The 27,514-nt window shown below is 32.4% G+C and overlaps 4 protein-coding genes across 5 annotated transcripts in view; 2 read left to right on the forward strand and 2 right to left on the reverse strand.

Annotated features, from left to right (window-relative positions):
- Positions 1-1,546, reverse strand: part of LOC143920447 (protein dead ringer-like) — a 145,779-nt gene extending 144,233 nt beyond the window's left edge. The window contains exon 1 of the mRNA XM_077443337.1: positions 991-1,546. Within this exon, the coding sequence (XP_077299463.1) occupies positions 991-1,056 (66 nt within the window). The 5' untranslated portion in view covers positions 1,057-1,546. The remainder of the gene's footprint in view (positions 1-990) is intronic.
- A 13,685-nt stretch (positions 1,547-15,231) lies between these two features.
- l(2)efl (lethal (2) essential for life) lies at positions 15,232-17,835 on the forward strand. Its single transcript, XM_077442345.1, has 3 exons — positions 15,232-15,544; positions 16,631-16,875; positions 16,952-17,835. Exons 2-3 carry the CDS (start codon positions 16,633-16,635, stop codon positions 17,264-17,266), a joined length of 558 nt encoding a protein of 185 aa, XP_077298471.1. The 5' UTR covers positions 15,232-15,544; positions 16,631-16,632; the 3' UTR covers positions 17,267-17,835.
- Positions 17,836-18,335: 500 nt separating this feature from the next.
- On the forward strand, positions 18,336-23,606 carry PIG-G (phosphatidylinositol glycan anchor biosynthesis class G). 2 transcript variants are annotated; one of them, XM_077442306.1, is made up of 14 exons: positions 18,336-18,520; positions 18,631-18,796; positions 18,894-19,080; positions 19,213-19,278; positions 19,924-20,133; positions 20,205-20,399; positions 20,480-20,607; positions 20,686-20,785; positions 20,852-20,972; positions 21,044-21,234; positions 21,303-22,005; positions 22,082-22,758; positions 22,829-23,001; positions 23,073-23,606. In XM_077442306.1, exons 1-14 carry the CDS (start codon positions 18,514-18,516, stop codon positions 23,356-23,358), a joined length of 3,210 nt encoding a protein of 1,069 aa, XP_077298432.1. In that variant the 5' UTR covers positions 18,336-18,513; the 3' UTR covers positions 23,359-23,606. The 2 variants fall into 2 exon arrangements, with proteins under 2 accessions (XP_077298432.1, XP_077298433.1); XM_077442307.1 differs by lacking the exon at positions 19,213-19,278.
- On the reverse strand, positions 23,577-26,552 carry zda (peptidyl-prolyl cis-trans isomerase zonda). Its single transcript, XM_077442308.1, has 7 exons — positions 26,330-26,552; positions 25,977-26,111; positions 25,693-25,901; positions 25,484-25,625; positions 25,251-25,418; positions 24,941-25,177; positions 23,577-24,872 (listed from the first exon to the last, which is right to left on the reverse strand). Exons 1-7 carry the CDS (start codon positions 26,468-26,470, stop codon positions 24,792-24,794), a joined length of 1,113 nt encoding a protein of 370 aa, XP_077298434.1. The 5' UTR covers positions 26,471-26,552; the 3' UTR covers positions 23,577-24,791.
- Between the last annotated feature and the right edge of the window lie 962 nt (positions 26,553-27,514).

A 27,514-nucleotide genomic window follows, 5' to 3' on the forward strand; every position in this document is an offset into this window, starting at 1 on the left:
GTTTTTTTTGCCTCCCTTTTGGCATTCATCCCCCAGTGAATATTATTACAGTTATGTGTGGTTGGCTTATGGTTTTTGTCGAACATGTTGCGACCACACGGCGACTCGTTCATTATAGAATTACGAACCAACGCCAATCTAAAAAAATTCAAACGTAAGAAATCGACGAAAGTCGATCGATTTTACTGTCGAAGATGAAAGCAATCAAATGTACAATTTTGAAATACGTACATAAAAGTGACATTATACATAGTGATCGATTTAGTGCACACATGTGTATACGCAAGCAATAGTTTTTCGTATATATAATATAATAATAATTATTATTTATTGGTAGCCATTAAGATATGTCGAAGCCCGTTCAATGCGAGATAGGTATGTTGTATGTGTCGCATTTTAACCTTATCCAACTCTATTATATGGACACAAACATAAAATAATAATTGAAGCCTTATCGCGTATCAGGTACTGCTAGTTTTGAACGTGAGCACACTGTGAGAAGCTTTAAACGGTCCAAAGAAACGACACAAAATATTGTACGTGTCAAATTGTTATTGTGAATTTAATTAATACGAATTAAAATTAAAATATATATAAAATCGTTGAATATGAACATAATAACGTACAAAAATTACGCATGCGTTTCTGATAAAAGTTTCTACCTACTGTGTTTTTTTTTGAATAAAAATACACCAGCATTAGTATCACGGTAATTCTTTTTTTAATCAAATAAACTTTTTTTTTATAATTGTGTTTTTTTTATAATATAAAATCAATATTGAAAAAAACTCATAGTCGCCTAATTACGAATGTCAGCACCCATAAATTGCATCATTTAACTACAATACGACTAACACATAATCAAATCACCTACGAAAATATCTTAAACACTTGCATACACACATACACACACGCTGAAACAACAAAAAAAAAACCAGACCAGTGCGAGCACGGCAACTGTAATTAATAATTCAAATTGAAATTACTCACCAGAGGACTGTGTTCTAGATCAGAGTCCCTGTCCCGGTCGTGGACAGGACCCCCGGCGCCCTCCATGGCGTACGAGGGGACCGGCTCCCTGTTTTTCACGCGAATTTTGCAGCCTTGTGCGAGCTACACCGGGAAAAACGCGGCACGCGCGCCGGCGGCTCACAACCGCTGCCCCGAAGACGATACGAACAAAGATACACGCGACTCTTCAAAACTTCATAGGAGCAGTAGTCTCGAGAGCAGAGATATACGTTATATACCGCGGCTGAACTTATTCACTCGTAATAAATACACACACGTAACAAAACACGCGAGTCGTGTTATTGTGACACTTGACAGATCGGCAACACTTGACAGTTCTGCGACACTTGCGACAAAGTCAATGGTGGAAGCGCGGCGGTGATGATGATGATGATGATGATGACGACGGTGTTGATAACGAAAAAAGCGACCAGCGTTATCAACTTTGTGTGTGTGTATGTGATTTGGGATAAATCAGTGTGTAGGGCAAGAGCAAGAGCACGCGGCCGTCTGCACGAACCGCGCAGGAAAGAATAAGAACGAGTTGGCGCCTCTGGCTGACGGACGGCAGGTTGACGCCCACGGGCGGGGCTCCGATTCACGTCGACCAATCGCGTAACGAATTTCCCTCCCCCCTCTCCAGCCGCCGGTTTGATATCAAATAATTCGCCGGCGCCCCCCACCCCGGGGCGCGATACGCCGTTTTTTTATTTATTGGTTTGGCCGCGACGCGTTGATTCGCGGCCAAATCTGGAGACGATCGCACTTGCGCAATGAGCCTCGGCAACGTTCGACGTTGTTTGTTGTTCGTGGCAATTAACCCGTTGTGCATTCGATTGCAATTGTAGATATGTGCTGCAGCTTATTATGTGTGATGCAATTTATCGCAGGTTGACATTATAAAGCGAAAGGAGAATTATCATTGCGAACAAACGGGTTTTTATTAATGCGGGAAAAGCTTTAACGCCACTGTGAGAGTTTGCTTTTGACACAAGAGACACTCTTTCTTGGCTTTTTAATTGCAATGCAATATTATGCGCAGTGCCGTAGCGAGGCTGTGGCAAATGGGCGAGTGCCAAGAGCGCTCGATGCGAGGGGCGCCGAAGGCTCCCCTCGCCTATTTTGTTTTATTTTTTAATAAATTTAAAAATAACATTCGGATACGAAATGGTGTTTAAAATCGAAACCAATGGATGTTCACGATCAGTATGAGGACTAGAGGTTGTGATCGAGAAATCTCGTCTCGAGATTTCTCGAGAATTCTCGAGAAATTTTGATTCTCGTTTCTCGAGAATAATTTATTGTAAAATTTCGAGATTCTCATTTCTCGAGAATATTTTATTATGAAAATTCGAGATTCTCGTATCTCGAGAAATCGTTTATTAGAATCTCGAAAATATCGAGAATATTCTTAATTTATCACTACATGTTTTTGTTCAATAAACTGACTGATTTGTATACTTGTTAACTCGTAAATAATTTTGTGAAGTATTGTAATATGTATAGATGGTCAGTATTTTTATTATTTGTCCGGTAAGTTATTATTCGGTCATCATATAAGTACATATACATATGTTACAACGAAATCACACTTAGATATTAATCAATTTATAGTCAGTATTTTAATATGCATAGATGATCAATATTTTTGCAAAGCCGGGTAGTAACACTGGGAATTTTATAAAATTATTTTTTATATATTGTTATTTTTACTATTTTAAATTTTGTATATTTTTATTTTCTTTTCATGCCTTCTTTTAAAATATTTTTTTTATATAATTTTACTTTTTTTTCTATTCAATGTTCTATATTGTATCTCTCTATATCTTTCTTTCGTCATGTCTTTAATAAAGTTGTAAATCCCTGATATAATATACATATGTAGTGTTTGTGTCCTTTTGATTTTTGTATGCTGTCAAGTTTATATGCTAAAAAAATCAATTCACTATATTAAAAAAAAATTATACTTTCTCGAGAATTCTCGAGAATCTCGAGAAACAAAAAAAGAAAATCTCGAATTCTCGAGATTCAAATATTTCGAGAAAATAATATTCTCAAATCTCGAGATTCAAATATTCCGAGAAAAGGAGATTCTCGAATCTCGAGAATCAAAAAAAGTCGAGAAATCACAACCTCTAATGAGGACATGCGTACTTCCAGTTTTACACATAATAAAATACGATCATAATTTTGCTAATTCACATTCACTTGCGAAACTTTCAAATGTACAATTATAAGTTTCTTGAATTTTTAAATCTGTGGAATCTCAATTGATAAATGGAATAAGGTTTACATAACATTGCACTTCAGCAGATAGAACGGGATATTTAGAGATCATCGATAATGATTTTAGGAATTTTCGAGAAAATAGTTACTGAACATTGCCCTAAATTGAATTATAAAAAATATCCAAGTATAATATTATACAAAATATATTATAGAAATTGAATTAGCAAGTAATACAAATTTTGAAAAACAGACTTCGCTAATTCTCGGAAAATTTGTCTTTTGTTTTTTGTATCTGTAATAATTAATAGTTAAGTTGTTAAACATGTTATTGGTTACCGGTCAAGACAGCTACATATATGGTTTTAGATAAAGAAAAATTTATTTGAAACAACCATTTATAAAAATTAAAATAAATGATAAACAAACGACAAAAAAATAAAAACCACGAAATTTTAATTGTGTTTTAAGTGCACTGATTCCTTTTATAATATGATATTTATTGCGAAATTGTCATGTGGGACATTTATAATATAAATAAGAATTGCTTTTTTTGTAATTTTATTTTAAAATGTTTAATTTAAATATTTCAATAAATTTGTATTTTATAAATTTTTTCATTATATTTAAATTTAATGAAAAAATACTAAAGGGTCGCCAAATTTGATATTTGCCAAGGGCGCCAAAAACATCGCTACAACTCGGATTATGCGTTTCCAAACGCTAAAATTTTATCTTATCAATAATACAGATAAAAAATAAATAAAAATTTGTAAATAAACGCCTTAGTCTTCTTCAGTTATCTCACTTCAGTTGTGGTTCTTTTGATATTTTTCTCTCATATGTACAATCTACCAGTTCCCACCACTGTGATAATATCACTTATTTTACAGTAAATTGTGGTAAGTTCTACAATTTTCAAATAATAATTAATTTTATATTTAATTATAAAAACTAATTTTCCAAAACGTATGCAAGTAAGTTTTCATTTCAATTTTTGAATTTTGAAATTATTATTATTTTATAAAAATTGCTACATATGTATGTTCAATATATGTGAGTATCAACTTAGCTGTATGTTAGTATACATATGCCGAAGGTGGATATTTATTGAAATATATATATATATATCAATCAAAAACTATGTTTTAAAAAAAAATATATATGTATATAAAAAAAAATTTAATTAAGAAGAAAAAAAACACTACACACCCAAAATATAATACATTTTCTGTGATCCATCTATCAAATATTGCATTTAAGATACATCCTACATACATACATGTATCTGCCTATCAAAATAATTTAATATTAAAATTTCATTAAACTTTATAAAATTAGGTATCTATATTTAAATATAAAAGCTATCATTAATTCAACTTATGTGTAAACAAAAATTGTTGAATGAACATTAGTATATATTTATCTAATTTCCATAAAAGGTAGAATGTGATTTTTATTTGCGTGACTTTATATTTTACATAGATATTTTTTTATTTTGACTGGTATATGTAGATATACATATACCAGGAAGACTTGACAGGAAGACCCCAATGCGCCTTCCTGGACAATTCATTATAAAACAATGCAGCACTTTATTATTACATAAATCACTGTATTTCCAGAAGCTGGAGAACACGAAATAACAAATAAACATATGGATTTTAGATTTGTACATAATTTTTACAAATTGTACATACAATAAATACAGAAGGTTTGTGACAGCAGGAAAGATGATTTTTTACCAATTTTGAGGAACCGTTTCAACAATGATCAGATAAAATTGGAAAACTCTGATAAGAAACGATCGATTTGGAGTCACAAATACCCCCAAATCTAACCAGCAGTATAGCGGATCGAACCCACTGATCACTTGGTGCTAAACATACACGCTACCATTGAGCCATACTGAGGGCTATGTAGAGTTTCAAATAAAATGTAAAAATATGTACCATGTGTAACATACATAGGAGCTAAATCACAGACTTTATTTGTCTGACGTATAAAAATTAAAAAAAATTACATTTTTAAATTAAAAATTAAAAATAACATTCAAAGAACGAAAAATCTGTTTAAATCTTGGTACATACATAATGTATGTGATGCTAGTATGCATCATTCATCGCACATGCAATTAGTTGATTGTCTTTATACTCATAGGTAGCATATGAAAATATAATAATATCTTCGCTCGACAAAGATAATAACTATCACGCCGTTTCTCTATAAATTTAATATTTCGTGACCGTTATTCACCTAAGTACCGCGGGGGTTGTGAAATTTTTCAAAATGTACTTGGCGCACCGCGAATTGAATTAAATTGCCGGGCAATTGCCATTTTCTGCGAATTAAATTAATTCGTATCACGCGAGCACGAGAAATCTCAGAAATACCAATGTAAATTCTCTCGAATGTATTATATCTCCATTGTACATATGTATAATACATACACATTTTCCTATGTACATACGTATATATTATATGTACATACATGCATACCCGCTTGTGGTAGATATGTACGGGCGATTTTCAAATATGCCGGGTGAGTTATCAACTAAATTTTTAGAGTTTACGTGTAATATGGGAGGTACCCGAAGGCTATGGTTTACTCATGACCGGGTGGGTACAAATGATCGAACGTCTGTTGTTCGCCACTGATCTAGGTGGCTAAACGTTCATTATTCTCGAATTCTACATTATAGTTTATTAACTAAGTACGCTAGCTAAACCATATCTATTAACCAACAACTTTCCTTATATCTAAGTATAGGTATATTAACCATTTAATGATAATTGGCAAAACATTTCCGTATGCAAAACTGCTTCGCGTATTAAATGTCAATTGTCAATTATAGATATGTACATATGTATAATCCGTACCTATGTATATGTATATCTAGAAATACACAAGTAAAGAGATAAGCTTTCTCGTACATACACATACATATGTACATATACATATGTATTTTAACACAGAGGAGGGATCGGGACTAATCGCCCGTACAACATTTGTTAATACGTATCTATCCATCCTATAACAAACGAATCGTTCAATACCATGTACCTATGTATACTCCGTTACATTTGCAGTAGGATATATGTTTTATAATATTTTTATGTTTAATTTTAATTTTTTGTATTATTTTGACATAAATGTTTAAGGCTAATATTTTGCAATATGTATTCAAAATTAAAAATAATATCAATTATATAATAATGATACCGATAAATAAGCAACAGAGGTAATTAATAGGAAAAAGTATATTTTAAAGAATCCTAAAAAATTACCGATTGGCGATTACACCCGTTTATAATTTTTTGTTTATAATTTTTTATGGGCAACAAATTAAATGGCCTGCATTTTAATCAAAAGTATATAAATCAGTTTTCGACCAGTATTTTTTTAACAAAATAATCAGTATTATATTATTAAATATAAGTATAAATAACAAATGGACAGTATAAAAATCTGACGTACATTCGACAGAACAAATAGTAATAATGCCTGTTGGATGGAATTGTCTATCAACTTTTAACTTTTAATTGGAATTAATAATTTTGATGGAGTTGTCTATCATATCAACCTTGTGGTGACACTGGCCATTCGTCAAAATAAAACTTACCATCTAACATTACTGACCATTTATGTTTAAATACTGACCTTTTATTATGTATACTGACCACTTGAACGATGAATATAAATACTGACAAAAATAGACTAAATTGCCTTGAATGTGTACACGAGTATTCGTGTATATATTTAATTGATAACAACATTCATTCCAAAATATTCAAAGAGGTTGATTTTATAATTACGTATATAAAGCTCATCGGTATCGAAGAAAGCTTTTACATCAGCGAGAAGTGGAAGACCCATTATGTATAATATGTAGTTGTTTTTTAGCCGAAAAACTGGAAATGCATTCTACCTGAGCCTGGCCTATAAAACTCTTCCTGGCGCGGACCAAGTATTCAATAAATTAGCAAATGGCAATTGTAACGAATACTTACAATCGTGACACTCATAATCACATACGTATGCATATGAATATATGCGTATGCATATGAATATAATGAACAGTAATCAAATTAAACCCAAATATTTAGGTCGTCGATTTTTCATTTAAGGTGATGATGGGAATATACATAACCAATTATCTATTATAAATTAATTCAAAATATAATGTGTACCTTTAAGCCTCTCAGTTCTCGTGTATGTAATGGAGTATGAAATACACCACCTCTGTTCATCAGGCTAACTGCGATACAACGTTGATGAGCGGGGAGGATTTTGGACAAACAGGGACGGCTCAGCTGGCGATCCTTATCAAAAATAAAATTGTTAAAATGTTAAAATTGTTAAAAAATAAAATACCTTAATCAAAAATAAAATTGTTTTAAATTTACCGAAATACAACCATCCTTACATCGACACTGAATATTGCACAATAATAACAAAAATAAAATATCATACCAAGTATCGCTACATACGTAGTATGTACCCATATCCACTTATAAATTATGCGTTCTAATTTATATTAAAACAAATAATTTATTTCATACGCTATTTTTTGATGACTTTTTTTTAAATATCTATTTCTTTGAAATTACACAACACTATACACGTACGCATGTATGTATGTATCTAGTAGTGTATTGGCTGTGAGAAAAAAATATACGTATTCGGTTCGGTACAGCACTGACATTAGCAGACTGTTTGAATAATCGTTTTCCGCTGATTAATGAAGGCACACTCCCCTTCCCTCTCGCTCCTCCACCTCCTTCATGTCTAACAACCCTTCAATATCCATTAAGTACATCCACAAAATGTTTACTAGCTCGTAGTGCGTCGTGGTGAATGGGCGAATACGTAATTTATAAGGGCCCAACATCATCAACAACAAATTCGCCGACACAATTATGTATGTATATTATCTAAGTGTACATATATTTTGCACACTATAAATAGACCCAATTACACAAAAAGAGGATTCGTCCACCGTGTTTGGCCTTAGAGCTTTGCGGATTTCTTTCGAAAAATGAAAATACCAGATTTACAAAAAGAGATAATATTTTTGACACGGCTATAAAATAAATTACACGAAAAATGTCAAAATGACATTTAATGTCAAATCAACATCTCTAAAATAGCTCGCACGACAGAATCGGCGTTCACCCGGCATATCAAACGTCAAACGGGTCGCCAGTAACAAAAATTAAATTTGACGTTTCATAACCAGTTACATTTTCACTGGGTAATCGTAATATCTTAGCAGCCAACACTTATTTATTTAAGGGTTAAGTTAGGTTAGGTTAAATTAGGGTTGGCCCTATTAATTTAAGATTAGGTTTTAGAGTCGGTATTTATTTTTGTCAAATTTTATTTTTGTTACTGGCTACCTATTTTACGTTTGATTTGCCGGGTGAAAACCGAATCTGTCGTGCGAGCTATTTTAGAGAGGGGCATTCTTTTTATTTGCCGGGCCAATAAATGGTACCTTTACACAAATATGTATATATAAATTAATCATTACTAATTTACTTGATACGTTCGCTAAATTCAAGTTTTCTCATCAGAAAAACATACAAGACTGAACGATTTTTAAATTTACGAAAGGGTACGGAATTATTGGATTTTTCACGAGAGGGAGCGCTACATTTCTAGATTTCACGAAAGGGAGCGGCGTTCCCACGGCGTCCAATGTTCATTTTGAGCCATGCATATGTATGTATGCATGTATTTGAAAATGCGATAAATTTCACAGCAAGTATCCGAGACCTTAAACTTGAAATACTTACTCCACTATTGTGTAGTTATTATTTGATGACTGAAAAAAAAAATTCCGAACAAATAATCGATTAATAGATTTGACGACGGATATGTTAGTTCTCACGTATGGTTGTGTGTATTATTGTAATGAAGTGTAGTCCAAGGCGAGAGAGATTGTTTGCTGAGATACTTAGCGGGTCTCGTCAGTGCATTGCCTCCTCAAGAGAGCCAGTTGACCGGTGCATATTGCACCTTGCACAATGCAACGATTTGGTACACGCACTCTCTTCAAAAATCAAACAACGTTGTATTCAAATGTGACATTGATATCGTTTGGATGCGATCGAGTACCATTCCATTAAATTCTGTTGCATCGATGTCGCCGACTTGCGAATGACTATTTCACTGAAGAATAAATAACTCTTGCATGTATGTGCACATCTGAATACATATCAATACTGCTAATGGAGGCTAACTTTTACGACTTTCAACATAAATCCACACACATACCGTCTCGTCTCATCCTCGCCATCATCTTATTTGCATACGCTCTTTAGTAATATAAATTTCTCGGGTCGATGTTGAACGCAAGATCAATATCCTGCGAATGTTAACAATGTGAATTTTAATGCGTTTGTATGTGTATCTGCAAACACAATTGATTGCATTTAAAGAAAAGTGTTCGTCGGCATACTTTTATTCATATGTACATACTACGTATGTATGTATGTATGTATGCGCGAATATTTCATATTTTATTAATCTCGAATATTTCTTCAAATATTGACACAACTAGGGCATGCAAATTAACGGAAGATGGCATTAACGGGAAATCGGTAAAAATATGAGTCATTACCGGTTTACCGGTAATTCACCGAGGATTTAGAAAGTATCAAAAAGTTTATATTATGGCATTATATTTTGATATAAAAATAACCTAGTAAAACATTCATTTTAGATTGACATTTATTATTATTAAATTCAAAAGGTTTTTACATATATGAAAAGGTGTATAAAAAAACGAAACGTTAAAAAAAATTGATAAAAATAACAAAACATTTATTTTGCCCAAAATATTTGTATAAGACTCTTTCAGAAAATACATCAAAATGAGCCCCCAAAAATCTAACATCTCTAATGTAACATCATCTTGCCTGAAATCTAAACTTCAATGTATTGACTTAAATTGGATTAAATAAATGTTGTAGGACATCTGATAATATAATTATTTTCTCTTTTAAAAACGAAATTAATGCTATTTTTAATTCATTGCTAATACAGTATTCTGCTTCAACAGTATCTTTAACAAACAAACTTCAACAAACTTTACAATAATATCTACACTAAACAAATTTTATATCTGTAGGTTACACAGAGATTCCACAGATTATTTAAACGATTATATTTATTATTTGTGTGAGTAAATCAAGTTTATCGTTATCCTTAGTTTATCCTTCAAATCGTTCCAATATTGCAAGTAAGCACGAGTCCAGCAATAATGAAAGCTCCGCCCAAAATCTTTCTTGACGTATTTTTGGAGATTGTCGCTTTTAGTTGCCGAACAACGAAACATGCTGAAAATCTTTCTTATTTTATAATATTATGAATGTTGAAATTTTATAACATCTCTGGAAGAAACTTCAATTGGTTCAAAAAAAAAATAATTCAGAATGATTTTTTATAGACACAAATCAAAATATCCTTAGTGAAAATTCCATAAATGCTTGTAGAGACGAGTAAATTAACTATGTTTTGTTTTCGACGGAACGCCCATACGTAAAAATGATCCAGTATCGCTAGGGGAACAGAACCGAGACGGTGAGTACGACGTGCAAGTGAACGACGCGACAAACCATACCATAACAATCAACTACCACTCCACCACCTCAGATAGGGCTGATTCCGGTTTCTGAACTTCGTTAATCCGAGTGAACAATCTGGAAAATGATTTGAATTTTTTTTTGTGCCTAATTGTATCGTTAATATTTTTTTAATTTTAGGTAAAATATTTTAGAAGACTAGCTTAGTCCCTCTAGTCCAATGACGGCACGCCACTGGTACATATTTGTACACGAAAGTAAAAAATAAGTCAACATTTCAAGATTATTCAAAGTAGGCAGCTGACATTTTTTTTAAACTTCATTTTTATAAACTTCAAATTTTATATAATACCTAAAGACCTCCTTTAAATATACATACATACATACATATGTAATACAAAAATAACAATTTAATCATAATAAAATCCATTCCTCTATATAAAAGATGCTTCAAATGAAAAATTGGCTAATAAATTCTCAACGTCCAAAAATAAATCTCAATAAAATATTTACTCCTACGTATTTTGATTTTTGAAATTCTGAACCAGATGCACTTTTTGGTCGTAAGTTCAAATTAAAGAATCTATTTTTACTATTTTTACTATAACTATTTTTAAACTAAAATAAAACATAGACACCTACTTTTATATCGATAGTAAGCTAAGCCGAAGCACTTACCACCAGAGAAACGCGTATGTTTCTCCATTTTTTTATTGATCGATATCGTAAATTTATCTCGACAAAACTCGAACCACGTACACCGCCCTCTATTGGGAAAACAGTAAATATAATTACTAGCATCGAGACGAAACTTGCACGTCGATAAACCCATACAAACACAGTAGACAGGAATCGCACATCGACAGTTGTACATCCCTGTGTTGGGTAATTGATGATGTACCGATGTGATGGCGGCAGCAGCTTTCCGACAGCTCGAATACCGTTTATTATACCGAATAGGGGGGGGGAGGGGAGGGATATGGGGGTGTAGAGGGGCCATTATTGGTTCGAAACTTCGCTATACGTTGATCCTATATTCAAACCGATACGTTACGATACTCGAGCTGAATAGACACCTATCGACGTCGAATGTAACCAGCGAATAGCAGTGGCGCACTCGGCCAATACATTTACTACGTATGTGTACATATTTACATTGAATTCAATTCAATGCCCTTTACACATTCACGAAAGTTAAATCAAAACGTCATCCAAACATACATACATACATATATCTTATTTAATTTTATTATTATACATAGTAAACTCATTTATAAAATTTGTAAATAATTGTCTATACAAAGTGAAGTGCTATTCTCAGTAGCGTTGTCTACTGGTGATCGTCAAGTTGCTTGAAGTATTTTTCATCGCAATCAATTAAAGATTAGTGAATTATAAATTTTTTTTCAACGTGTGTTCATTATTTAGTAAATTTGGTGTATATATTTTTAACTTTAGGTTCAATTTTCAATATTTCATGTTTGAAAACGCCACTGTGCGAGCCCGATGTGGTTACAAAATTTAATTTGGTTCCTGTAGGAAGTGGGGGCGCTTCGGAATCCGGCAAATTTGAATTTATCTCGAGCGCCCGAATTGGGAGGCAGGCGCTCTTATTGTGTTGTGTCATGGCCGATGGAAGATAAATTAACCGGTATAGCCCGACTCCAGACGCCATTTATTATACCAAAACGCTACAAAAATAATATTACAAATTCACTCGGGAACGAGGGGAACAATGCGGGGCGGGGGTAGGGGGGTGGATGGATGGATGGATGGATGGATAGAGTGGGTTGCGTTGTACATACATACACATGCATATATTACGCTACACATGTATGCGTATTAAAATAAAAATAGTAATATAAGAACGAAATTTCACTATTGCATCGCAATCCGAGATTCGTGTAAACAATTTCACTTTTGTAGGCACGTCAGTTCGATTAGTTAAATATAGAAGCACACGTAAACTGTTAAAAGCATTGTAATCTTATGTATTTGAACTCATGCCAATATTTTGATATTTGCCAATTGTAAATTACTGATTGTAATTGTATAATAAATAAGTCCATATTATATATTCGAGTATCTGTAACCGTAATTTAAACTTACTCACATGCTTATAGCATCCTCTTTCAAGCCCTCATGGTTTCGAGTCGATTGACGATCATAATAAATCTGAAACATAAAAAAAAAACATTTATATAAATTTTTAAATTGTAACAAAAATTTTCGTATCGAATATTAAAATAAAATATATACTAACAAGATGAAGATAGCATTTTTTAACAGTTAGAAGACATGTAAAGTAGCGTTAAAATAGACACGATAAAAATAGCTTGTAAACATAGTCAAAAATAAACTTTTTTTTGTAACCCTATTCTATTTGTATTCTGAATGTCACATTTATGTTATGTATATAGAATTTAAGGGATGTGTATCAATTTTTTATTTTCATCATAATAATACCACTAAATAATTTTAAGTTCACATGATAAATGTAACGATCGATAGCGATATCTAATATATTATTTCGAAAGAGACTTTGTATGTAAATTTTGGATCGTAGAATCCGTGACGTTAAATTTAATAAAAAAAACAAAAGCATATTCAAATAAATTTAAATAAAATAAAACTATTCAAATAAATTTAATAAAATGTTTAATTAATATTAGACTAGCCATGTATAAGCGGTTTATATTACAAATTTTATTTTATTTTTTATTTATACCAGGAAGGCCTAACAGGTAAACCCAATGCGCCTTCCTGGCCAATAACAATTAAATAAACATATACCATATCTATGTATATGTGTATACATGTACACAGATACACATACACACACCAATATACAAAATACACATATATACATATATACATACATATGTACATACATATATACATAAACACATACATACACATAAACATACGTCATTTTCATCAGATATATCATCATTTTCAGCCATTCACCATCCACTGCTGGGTGAAGACCTCTCCACCACGCTTTCATTCGTCTCTGTTTTGCGCAATTCTCATCCATCTCATCCAACATAATTTTCTAATATCATCCACCCATCTTCCTTGCGCCCTTCCTTTCACCGTTTTACATTATCTCGGGTACCAATACAGTAGGGCCGCGCCTAGGAGTTCGGCCGCCTATGTGCAAACTTAAATCGGCCGCTCTTAAATTTTATCAGCATTTGTATAAATCATATTTATATATTCGGAATAAAGTGTTGGAAATTTTAATCACAATAAAAATTAACCAGAAAAAAGACAGAAAACCAAAACGTTTAGTTCTGAACAGGACTAGACGACAAGAGAGACTGAACGTTTTCAAGTGAATTCATGAAAATAAAATGTTTTTACCCCCAACCCCACATCTAGGACATAGTTCTTTCGATGACCAACCAATACTCATTATCCTAGAAGAAATACATCTGGCAGTTGCAAAGATAATAGAACATAATTATCAAAATTAGATAATCGGTTTCAGGATCCCAGCTAGGTATTCTAGACATATTGCACTCTTTTCACTTAATCCTTTCAAAACCAATTCCCTAAAATATTCCTATCTACAGCGTGTTTATCGTACATATGTTTAACGGGGAGCTGAATGATGTTGATCTATTCGGTATTTCCTAGCATCAATTCAGGACTGCCATCAGGAGAGTTTTGATTGATTGATCCATTTTCTATTTCTATTATATAATCTTTATCCAATATTATATCACTTTATATTTAGTTATGCACTGTTCTATTTAGTTATGCTTAAGTAATGTTTTAGTTTTTATTATTTTCTTTTTCGTTTGTTTGTCTCTATGTACCATTTTACGTAATTTATAAAAATCTATAATTGGGCTCAAATGCTATTTTATTTTGTTAAATTTATTCTTTATTTTTATGCATTTCCACATCTGTTGTCTGTTGATTTTTCAATAAATAAATAAAATACCCAACTCTATGCGGACCGAAGCTATACCTGCTATCCCGCTATTTCACTCTCATTTATTTCGTCCGCCTTTATATTTCGGCCGCCTGTGTGCGTTGCACTAATTTGTACATATAGTAGGTGCGGCCCTGCATTACAGCATTTCCCCTGTCCACCTTTTGTCCATTCTTCTATCTACACGATTCGACCATTGCCATTTTAATCTATTCTACCCTTGTCATACTTCTCACACATGTATTCCGTTTCCTATTTCACCTCATTATGCCGAGCAAACCGCGTTCGATACTTCTTTGAGCGCAATGGACTTTGTGTAACATTTCGTATATAAAATACTACATATTAACATATGAATTTATATTTTGTTTATAAAATCACAATAAAAATTTTACGTATTATAATAAATACCTTTATATACGTAGATATAATATTATGCATCACTTATGAAAAATTTCCAGGTGTGTATCAAGCTGAAAATTACGCATGCCGTTAAGAGGTGTCACCCCTATTTTTGACACCTTCGCACGAAGGAAATCAGGAATAGTCTCGAAGTGGAATATTTGTGAATGTTCGTGTCCACCTTTGCTAAATTGGTGTTGATGTTTCAGCGATCTCCACCAGAAAACTCCACGAGAGCGTGGGCGAGTATGAAGCTTATAAAAGCTTCGAGAGCTTCGAGTTGGCCGTCACATAGTGAAAACGATTCGAGTCGACGAGACTCGAAATATTATTATATTTCTTATTTTTGTATCGTGTATTTATAAACCTTAGGTGAGTACACATAATATTACAAAACAAAAACCAAAACTGACTCAATCATTTTCATAATTAAGTACACTTACTTACATTTATATTTACGAACTGAATTAACTTAAAAACAGTGTGGTATGTAACTACAATAACTTACTTATGTTCATGTCATATTCGTTGGTTGCTAAGGTTGAATAATAAACATCTGAATATAGCCTATTTTAAAATTACTATAATAATATAAATAATTCGAAATGTTCCTCAATAGAATACGTATTTAATGTTTAATCGATGAATATGATTGAAATGAATTATAATAGGCAATGATACAGTTAACTATTTCAATTTACATATTTGCATATAGCAAATACATAAGTGGCAGAAGAAATGCGATGAAATTATCCACATTCTTTTGAATCACTTGATCAGTTTAACATTGAGATGAGTCATTGTCGAATACCAATTTTGCATAGCCAATGATCATTTTCATTTTTTTTTGTATAAAAATCACATACGCTCATTTATTTGATTACAAGACTTATGTATATCTCACCTGAGAATGTGAAATATTGATTGAGAATTCTCTTCAATATTTTTTAAAATAATTTAATTCGACGCCATATAATGTTCACCCAACGAGAAGTACGATGAAAACTAAAGAAAAAAAACAAAAGAATTTTGTTGGAAAAACGATTCATATAAAATATAAAATTTAAATTCATAAAAATGCTTCATATTATATTATATATGTATATGCAGGCATATTAAATAAATATAATTAATTTTCATCACATTCAATTTGAATCGGTGAGCTTATTCGAAAATGTCATATTTTGCACTTCTGAAGCATTTATTTTATTTTATTTATTTACATTCAACTCGTCCCACATAGTAACACCTGTAGGGTGACTATTAGTCATCGGGTTATGGATCCAGGCCAAAATGTTCTCGGAATAAGTGTATTATGCATCCGATTCTGAGCGTCGATCGAAAATAGCATTTATTATTCATCCATTTACACTGACAACGACCTAAAATATACCGACCGCTTTCCGTACTTCGATTAATCACCAATGAAATGTTTTAATTTAATTTTTTTTTTTGCAGATATGTCTGTTGTACCTCTGATGTTCCGCGACTGGTGGGAGGACTTCGAACGTGAGAGGCCCTCTCGTATCATGGACCAACAATTTGGTCTTGGATTGAGACGTGACGACCTCCTGTCTTCACTCAACAGCTTCCCCAGCTCCAATACCATGTTTAGAAATTCATACTTCAGGCCATGGAGAGCGCAGAACTTGACAAGACAAGAATCTGCATCCACAATCAATTTAGATAAAGAAAAGTTCCAAGTAAATATTATTTACCCATTATATAAATACACCAGTATCTAATTAAAATTCTCAAAAATAAATTTTAAATTTTAAGGTCATTCTGGATATACAGCAATTCTTGCCAAATGAAATCACTGTAAAGACAGTGAATAATTGTGTGATTGTGGAAGGCAAGCACGAGGAGAAACAGGACGAACATGGCTTCATTTCACGTCAATTTACCAGGCGTTATATCCTTCCTCAAGGACATGACGTTAATGATGTCTTGTCCAGCCTTTCGTCCGATGGTGTCCTCACTATCACCTCTCCGAAGAAAACATTACCACCTCCAGGAACCGAAAGAGTAGTTCCCATCACTCAGACAGGACCCAGCAAGCAGCAAGAGGTCAAGGTTGAAACATCTAATTAATGGTGTTTGTAAATAAACGAAACAAAAATATTTTGTATATTTTTTTACAAACATAATACTATAAAAACATCAGTATTATAAAATATATTGGTAATTTCTTTTTTGTATATAAACATTCGAGATCAAATACGTATGTATTATGAATGTATGTGCTGTATGATATCCTTTTCCTTGATTCCTTTCCCATATTTCACTTATGCTATGCCTATCCTATTATCTTCCTTTAATTCCTTTCATCATATTCCTATTATTAATGTTCAAATACAGATCCATTACTTTTATACGTATTGTATGAAAAAGTTAATTGAAATAAACATTTTTTTAATTTATTAAATAATTGACTTCTTATATTTTCATAAATTTCCTATTATCACATACATACATATATAAAGAGGAATATAATACGTAGAGGAAATTATTTAGATATAAGAATATGTATATAGCAATCAAACACAAAGATTTGTAAGTTTTTAAATAAAAACCGTGTACTTATGTATGTACTGACAATGAAAGCCCTTTAATTCTTCAAAACTGCTCCTGTTAAGTACTAACTAATTAAATGTATTCGTAAGAATATTGTTTTAGTTCAAGCGTCATTAATAGATTTTTAGGGGTCTACGTGACGAGACAGAAAGTTAAATTACAGAAAACACAAATATCGGAAGGCAAGATCGAAAATCGAAAGATCTTAAGTCGAAAGATAAAAAAAATGGTGCATGGTAAACGGTCCATACTCACGTACATACTCACTTAATTTGCGCGAGCAGGATACAACAAAAACAAGAGGAACATGCTTTTCCTCCCGTATTCTGCGCGCGCACATTAATACGGGAGGAAAGGCCTGTTCCTCTTGTTCCTGTTGTATCCTGCTCGCGCAAAGTATGTGAGTATGTACCGTTTACCATGCACCCTTTTTTTTATCTTTCGACTTAAGATCTTTCAATTTTTGATCTTTGCCTTCCGATATTTGCGTTTTCAGGCGTTTCACATTCGGGTCCGCGAGGTAGACCCATTTTTTATATATAAAGCAAATAATATAAAAAATGTATGGCCTAAATTTGCAGCGTTTAGTTCAAAACATGTTGTTCGCGCTTGCGCAACTTTAGCTGTCAAATTTAGTCTGACGTTTTATGATATCAATTTACATGCACATTTAGATGTTGCAATCGAGATAGTTTTTTTTATTTAACAATGCATTTGCAAAACAGTGCAGCAAATTGTCGCAGTTGACCTGTAATATAATCGGCATGCTAGGTTATGGCTTTTCAGTTATCGCGTGATTTAAGTTGCCTTATCGGCTCACTAGTCACTAGATTTCTCGGCAACCACACCTGGTGTAGTTGCAATTCTAGTACTAATTGCAGTTGAAATGCTTCTGCCAGTGGTACGGTTGCAGTGGGTGTCTCTACTGACCCTTTATTTTGCTTTTGGTGGATTTATAATTTTTCTATACGGATTTTTTCCACTCAAATATCATGGAGGTTCGGATTCCGCTTGGGAAGACTTACCGACTAAAATTGGAGATATTGGGTTTGTTTTTTTCAATCTAGTATATTATTGTATCATTTACTTTTGATTTTTTTGTGTAGTCTTTCTTTTGAATATGAATAAATTTAATACATTACAGAGTTGATGCAAAGAAATTGTATGTTAGAAATCATACCAGAACTGTACTTATGGTGATTGACGCTCTTCGATATGATTTCATGAGTGAAAAATACATGCCTTATACGGCCGGTTTGATAAAAGATGGAAAAGCATGTTTATATAAAGCGCAAGCTGAGCCTCCTACTGTCACCATGCCACGTATTAAGGTATTCTTAAATATTACTATTCATGTTTTATGTATTTATGTTGTGCGGAAAATTTACTTCCTCTTTTTTTCTTATTTTACTATATATTGGTTTACATATGGTTAACTTTATTTTAATATGTTTTCAATATAGTCCACAGTATTGAAGCAGGACAAAGCGCAATGGAGGAGGACAGTAAATTTGTGGAGAGATGTATTTGCAAGTGTCATTTTGAATTTATTTTTTATCAAAATGTCTAAAAGTTTATTCCTCGTACATAAATATATAAATAAATAAAATTAGCATCTAATATTTATTTCTTAATATGCAATAATGTAGTGAATAACTCTCATACATGTTATATTGGAATAAACTATTAGATTTAATTGTAGATATATACGTATATTTAAAATCATTTATCACGTTTGATATTCCGTTCTCTTCAATTTCCCTTTGTCTTATAATTTACTATTTACATACATAAATATATGGAAAAATTCTAATCGAAATCTATCCCATAATTGCAACTGGTTTTGCCTATCATCAATTTTGACATCCCCAACTTCATGGTTTTTATTGTATATTTATCTAAAAGCAATCTGCATGACAGTAAATAACTTCTGCAACTGCCTACTATTATATTTACAAATACATATGTAAGTTTGTTTTGTATATTGTACAAAAAAGATGCATGAAATTATTCATGAGACAACGCGTGAAATTGCATATGCTAAGAATTGTTCACGAGACAAAACGAAACTTTTCAGCTTGAATTGTTATTTTTCGCTTTCACTTTTCATATAATTATACAATTTTTTTTTTCAAATTCAATATGGTTTGTGATAATTTTCTTTTTATTTTCAGGCAATGACTACTGGCAGTATTTCAAATTTTATAGACGTTGCGCTGAACTTTGGTAGTTCAGCTGTCACTGAAGATAGTTTCATAAATCAAGCCAAATACAACAAAAGGACTCTCGTATTTTATGGCGACGACACTTGGCTGCGTCTGTTTCCGAATTCTTTCATGAGAAGTGATGGAACAACATCATTTTACGTGTCCGATTTTACAGAGGTATCAAATTCCATACATGTAAGTAGTAACTTCTGCAAGACAACTTTAAAACAAATTTCATTCTAAAACAGGTTGATTTGAATGTTACTCGGCATTTACCAAAAGAGCTGTCCCCGGCCAAACCTGATTGGGATTTGATGATATTGCATTATTTAGGCTTAGATCACATTGGTCATTTAGAAGGACCGTCTAGTCCTAAAGTCTTTCCTAAAATGTTAGAAATGGATAATGTCGTTGAAATGATAATGAATGCTTCCAGAAAATGGGTAGCTATAATGTACATACATAAAATAAACATCCAAATTTAATATTGTATAAGTATTGATTGTATATATTTTTTTATTAGGATGAAGAGACTATTCTCATAATATGTGGTGATCATGGAATGAAAGACTCGGGAAGTCACGGTGGGGCGTCTCACAGTGAAATTATAGTGCCGTTAGTATTGACACAAAACAAAGGATGCTCACCTACGTAATGGAAATTAAATACTTCAAATGCTATTACAATCCATATGTACAAAAAAATACTTTTGATGTATTTTAATTATAGGCATCCTTCTGAAGTAGATCAAATAGATCTTGCCCCAACATTGAGTTACTTGTTAAGTGTTCCATTTCCGGGAGGAAGTACAGGTCAAATTTTGCCACAGGTACACATTTTCTGCACTTTTTGTTGATTAATAAGAATTTATTTTTAATTAGATTATTTTTTTTAGATATTAACAAAAAATGGCGATCTATTGTCTAAAGAATCGTTATACACTTTACATTATAATGCAAAAATGAATGTAGATGCGCTTATAAAAATTTTAGGCGAGGAAGAAGCTTATAAAAAAGGTATATAAAATACTTTTTTAATTGAATTGTTGTTTAAGAACATAATAATTTGATAATTAACTTGCTTTCAGAATGTTATAAGCAATACTTATCAGCAGTTAAACATCATGCAGATTGGTTAGACCCAACCAAAACGGGTTCATCAAAAATGGCCGCCGGTTTATATAGAAGTTCATTGAATAATATGTCTCATTATTTGACTAAATCTATAGTTGAATTTGATATGTTTGCGATCGTTTTAGGAATATTCACTATCTTTGCTGTAAGTACTATAATTTTATTATTTTTCAAAAATTTCCTTCCAAAATTAAATGCATGTTCTTTTTTTAGACCTTTTTATGTCAGATTCTAATTACTATCGTAACCTACAAATCAGAAGACGATACAAATAGTAATAAAATGTACCATTTCAACAGGAGCAACTTACAAACAAGGCTTATTATGATGTGTGTAGCCGTTTGCATATCTTGTTCTTTGTTCACTGTAGTCTGTGGCGTATCTCAAACTGAAAGCTCCCTTTGCAAGGTAAACATTGTGAGTTTATCCGGAGCTGGAATGATCATTGCAATCCTTGCGACAAATTTTGTCATCATTCGAAACATTCGTAACAACATTAAGAACATAGGTGAAATGTGGATTTTAAATGCTATCGAGGTCTTCTTGATCGTCGGTACTATCGTACAACCTGTAACTTACGGTGGCACGAGTTTTATCGAAGAAGAACATCAAATTTGGTATTTTTTTTGGACAACAGTAACATTTCTTACTCTCGCTTATACGGCAAAAGTACTTTTGGATTATTATCGTAAAAAGAGTGAAAACGCTACTGAAGTTCAAGATAAAGAAAGCTTGTCAGCGAAAATGGACAAAACGGCAAAGACTCTTTGGCCTCAATGGATGCTGCTTATGATGTTGCATAGATTTTTAAGAACTTTAAATCAAACAGGCGATAAATGGGCATTCTTGCCAGATGCTGGAGATTGGCTTACCAAGGATGAGAATATAGAAATTTTATCTTTATTTTCCATAGCTGGTAAATATAATATGAACGTAAAAAAATATGTAATTGCACTCTTATATATTGAACCTTTGTGTTAATTTAATTTCAGCACTATTCAGTACTATAGCAATATGTCAGAACAATTTACAAACAACGCTAATTCCATACAAAACAAACTGTGTGTTAATTATTGCTGCTACGCTTTGTATATTTTTATACCGAGTTACAATTCAGTCGATACATATTCCATTCTATGGTTATTTAGATTTTAATGAGAATTATATTGTTCGCGTATTTTGGGTGGTTATATTAATCATAATATTAATTGAAATATGGAGTTCAAAGCAATATATCGAAAAAGAAATTAAAAGCGTCGTTAGCGTAGAGAGCAGAAGTTCAAATCCAACTAAAGTTACATATGTCGGTGAAAATTATGCGTTTGGTGCTAAAAACCATCAAAAATACAATGTTCCTGGTCAAGTGGATTCCTCTAGTTCCTTTCTATTATCATCAATACACACTGAAGTCAGCTTCCGAATGAAGCTAATGAAATCCAGGACAAATGTATTTATCAATGTGATGATGCTAGTGTGTTCTCTGTATTTGCGACCACACAATTTAATTTTAGTGCCTAGTATTTGCATTACCAGCAAAATAGTCAATAGAATACTAGATCATAAGTTTGATTCGATTTTACCGACGTACAAAGAAAAATCTTCAAGAAAAAATGTTTTCTGCAAAACACTATTTCATATATGGATGGGATCGTTGTTTTATTTCTATCAAGTGAGTTAACAAATTCGTTTATTCTATATAAGATATTAATGATTCATTCAATTATTATAATATATTTTAGGGAAATTCCAATAGTTTGGCATCTGTTGATATAGGATCTGGATATATCGGTCTAGATTCTTACATTCCACCTGTTATCGCCCTACAAATGGGTATCCATACATATACTGGTCCTATTTTGTCCAGTTTCTTATTATTTGGAAATTTAGTACAAGAAAATAATCAATGGGATAAGTATGTTAATTCCTCAGTTTATGTTTTCAATAATAATTTCTTTTACTTTAATTCTATTGTACTATTTTTAGATTTCTGGTTCGAATTAAGGAAAACTTGGCTATAGTGAGCACGCACCGGATGTTTGTACTACTAGTTTACACTATAGTTTCTTCTATACTTAGATACCATTTGTTCGTATGGACAGTTATTTCGCCCAAGTTACTGTTTGAATTTACAAGCACATTCTTTACGATGGCAACTATGCTGATTATGATGGTGTTCTGTTGTACAGTTTTGTGGCAGGAACGACTCGCCTCATCGAGCAAAACAAAAAATGTAAAGACTAAAAGCGATACGCGTAATTTTGAAGATTGATTTCTTCACGCTCACATATATAATATGTAGACATTGATAGCCAAAGAAATTTAAAGTTACTCTTTTTGGTGTAAACTGTGGATTATACTATAAAGTGATGTTTATAGTAAGAATATAGGTTGTATATTTTTGTTAATTTTGTTTGAAAGTGATGTGATAGTGAGCCTTAATATGAAGGTTTTTTTTACTTGTGTATCTTTAATATTGAATATATCAAACTCATTCCAATGCTTTATTTATAATAAAAAAAAAACATAAAATTACTCGACAACAAATACTATATAATATATTATATATAAAAATATCCACAAATACCTCTCATCAATTTGAGCATAAAATACATTTAATAAGGAATGGTATCCTAAAATGCGATTACAAACTAAATTTAAAGTAATTACAAAAAGGAAGTAGATTTATATTACATATAAGTAACTTTCATTGATAATTTTGACAAAAAGAATCCTTAAATGTATTAATATGTATTTTTGTGATATAGAATATTTTTAATAAATTATTTTCAGCCATTTTTATCATGATCTATTAAAACTTTATCGTATGTATAATATACAATATGAAAGTGTTGTTTTTCTTGTGACTTATTTTACGCGGATTTGTAAGCTTGTTTAAATCAAAATATATGCACAGATTTAAATAAATTCTAATTCCATTTCAATTTTTTACATTAAAACCTTTCCTTATATTTACATGTTGCGAAATGCCCATGTAAATGTATTAATTCAGATATGAGGTTTGGATTAGATAAGGAAAAAATTCAATAATCTATGGCATGTAGAAATTGTATTCATTATATCAAAATTTTCTACGTTTATAAATTATTTTATTGTAAATAGTCTATTGAGGTGAATTTTTAATCGATAGTTTGGTCTTTAAAAATAATCAATGGCAAAGTTCACCGCAAATGCTAGATTTAAGTCAGTCTAAAATGTGTCCCTTTGCATTACAAAATAAAAACATACAAAAAATATACTTCGTCCTATCATACTCAATGCTTCATATAAAATCAAAAAATGCTCAAATTCGGAATCAGCCACTTCTCATTAGTTCTAATGAGCTAAAGAATTATTAAAGCTTGCTGTTTTGATTCATCGACATTATCAGTAAGTATTTGGAAACTAGACTTTACCACCGACTTATTCGCAAATTGGCATTTAAATATCTGCCAAAAACATTTCTAAACAAATGCTATATAAATTAATATACATACAATATAGCGAAATGCTAACTTGCTTCAATAGTTATTTAGTCGCTACGAAGCGTCTATTGTTATTTATTAAAAAAAAAATGTGTATGCTGAATATGAAATGCATTTATAATAAAAATATTCAATATGTATGTTATTATACACACATTAAGAAATGTACCGTGTAACATTGCCAGCACCCAAACCCATATAACATAATTTATTTTGAAATTTACACAATTTTATACTTGTACAAAGCTATACTGATAACTCCAATTGCTAAGCTGAAGACCACCGAACCCCATACTATTATCTGAAAAAAAAATTGATATTAGAAAATTATTGTACTAATTATTTAGTTAATTCGTATAAAATTCAAACCTTCTTCCCGCCCCCTTTTTTGGGTTTTTCTCCTTTTCCTGAGCCAGATTTTGATTCTGGACCAGAATGACCACCGAGCATTTTACGAGCTAAATCTCTTTCCCTTTGACTGTCCTTTTTGTCCCTCTCTTCTAATCGAGTCAGTTCAGCTTTTATAGCTTTATCGTCTGGCGATAGAAGTAAAGCTCTTCGAACAACTTTCAAAGCCTCGGCTACGTCATTTTTATAAGAGAGTATCTGTAATACAAATCGAATTAGTCATATTGTCTTGAAAATTCATCACACACTGCAAAATAATATCACATCTTACTTTTCCTTTTCTAAACAAAGCTTTAACATTATTAGGTTGAACATTCAATACTTTTTCAACACTGCCGAGAGCTATGTCGTAGGACCCTTGTTTCATCTGTGCAGCAGCCATGTTATTATAAGCTTTTATTCTATCATCTAAAAGAGAGTGCAATTCTTCGGAAGCAAACTGAAATGGAATTATGATATTAAAATGGCTTCTACATATATTTATTAAGTAATTGAAAAACTTACTTCTATTTTACCATCAGCAGTCGGGTCTGTAATACCACCTTTAGTTTCATCTAAATATTCAATGGCTCGTCTGTAACATTGAATAGCCATCATCGGTTCTTGCATGGTATACCACCAATTACCTCGTTCTCGCTTTTTATTACTAAAATAGAAAAAAAATTAATAACATCTCATTTTTACTCATTTAAAATAATTAAAAGGAAACCTACCCAATTACTTTCCTCTCTTGTATTGAGAAAGTATCCAAATCGGGCTCCGGCTTAAAGCTAACTAATTCAACGGTATACAAAAGCTCAGCGAGAGGCGGTATATCTGGAGCCATTCCGATTTCTCCATATCCAAATCTTGACGATATTTGAAGTTCGGAAATTTCACCTTCACGCATCAAGGGCAAAACCAAGTCGATACCTTGAATAACCTGAAGTATAAAGTGCGAACCAATAAAACAATATACGTAAATGATTTAATCCGACAAAAAAGAAAATACACTCACATCTCCATCGCCAATTTGAACTTCAAAATTTTCTTTATTTTCTATAACTGTAGAATTTAAGAGACAGCCTTTGTAATTTAAGTAACAGATATCTCCTCGTAGTGGTCTCAAATCAGACTTGCCTTCTGTAATCGTCTGAAATAATAAAGATATGTACTAAGTTCAAAACCTCAAAGCTTTCAATACTGACGAAATATCATGTCCACACTTCGTAAAAATGAGTAGATATTAAATATTTCATATAAGCTAATGCATTTAAAACATTCAGAAGTTTTATGAAAAATACATATTATGATAAGATTATTTTAGGCTGAATGAGTTCCAAAGTGTATGGAGGTTGAATTGTAGCATACTCTTCGGAGTAGATGTCCGCTGCCGAGAACGTCCAACCATTGGGGGATGTCAGAGGCGTCGGGAGAGGTGAGGGGTGCAGCCTCCAGCTCGGCAGCCGCCGCCAGATCTTCGAACGAACTGCTCTCTGATTTATCTGACATCTTGACAGACACTCGTACACTCGTACACTCGTACACCCGCGCCCAGTGCCGACTACTCGACTGATGACTACTGCCACTGAACTGTCATGGCTGGTATTCGTCCCTCTATGGTTTGATGAATTCATCATTTCAATTTAATTTAATAATTAAAATAAATAATAGATATGAATGCTATTTAAAAGTAATATTCCTTCACATACAGTCAAGCCTCCTGGGCCAGTTCAGCAAAAGGTGTAAAATAGGGAAAAAAAAAGTGAAAATGTAAGAGGGCGTCATTATGGCTTTCTTCAGGGGGGGGAGGCAAAAGTTTTGACTAGTTTAGGAGTCTTTTTAAGGGCGAGGAGGGATTTAATATGTTTAAAAATTAATTAATAAATACGAAGACTCGTCAGGAACTTATAAAATAAACAATATTGAAAAAAAGGATGTACATACATACGTTTTCCGACTTCCAGGATAAGCAATTTCCATATTTGATTTTTACCGAACACTTTCGGTGAAAGCTAAAGCCAATAAATATGAGCTTATCAAAAAATTGCGACGCGCATACATTCTTGAAATAAACGTATAAGAATAAAGGTCTATTCATACCTATCCAGCACGACCCGTATCCTGCAGGATTCATGCAAGTGCGGATAGTATTCTTTGGTACATTCAGTGCCAGTTTTAGGGGGGGGGCTAGGTCGGGCGGCGCCCGAGCGCGCCAAATAAGTTAGGGTGCCGAACGATGCGCCAAAGGTGCTTTAAAATTTAAAATTAGAGCGCCAAAAGCCATTCAAATTTTTTTATTAGAGCGCCAAAGGCGAAAGTTCTTTCTAAGGGTGTTTAGAAAAAATTGCCCGAGGGCGCCATCGGGTGTAAGGCCGGCACTGGGTACATTATATGGACGTATTCATACTCTATTCGCACATGCGCATTTACGCATTCATGCGCGTCCATATAGAATGTACTAAAGAATACTATCCGCACTTGCATGACACCTGCAGGATACGGGTCGTGCTGGATATGTATGAACAGACCTTAATTCAATAAAAGGTGGTCCTT

The sequence above is a fragment of the Arctopsyche grandis genome, chromosome 12 (assembly GCF_051622035.1).
Source record: "Arctopsyche grandis isolate Sample6627 chromosome 12, ASM5162203v2, whole genome shotgun sequence".
Lineage (NCBI taxonomy): Eukaryota > Metazoa > Arthropoda > Insecta > Trichoptera > Hydropsychidae > Arctopsyche > Arctopsyche grandis.

Coding starts and splice junctions, on each gene's coding strand:
- zda (XM_077442308.1), bottom strand. CDS start 26,470: ATGTCAGATAAATCAGAGAGCAGTTCGTTCGAAGATCTGGCGGCGGCT. Junction 25,902..25,976: donor TTCAAATTGGCGATGGAGAT/GTGAGTGTATTT, acceptor TTTATACTTCAG/GTTATTCAAGGTATCGACTT. Junction 25,419..25,483: donor CTGCTGATGGTAAAATAGAA/GTAAGTTTTTCA, acceptor ATTCCATTTCAG/TTTGCTTCCGAAGAATTGCA.
- PIG-G (XM_077442306.1), top strand. Junction 19,081..19,212: donor TCACCATGCCACGTATTAAG/GTATTCTTAAAT, acceptor TTTTCAATATAG/TCCACAGTATTGAAGCAGGA. Junction 20,786..20,851: donor CAGGTCAAATTTTGCCACAG/GTACACATTTTC, acceptor TATTTTTTTTAG/ATATTAACAAAAAATGGCGA.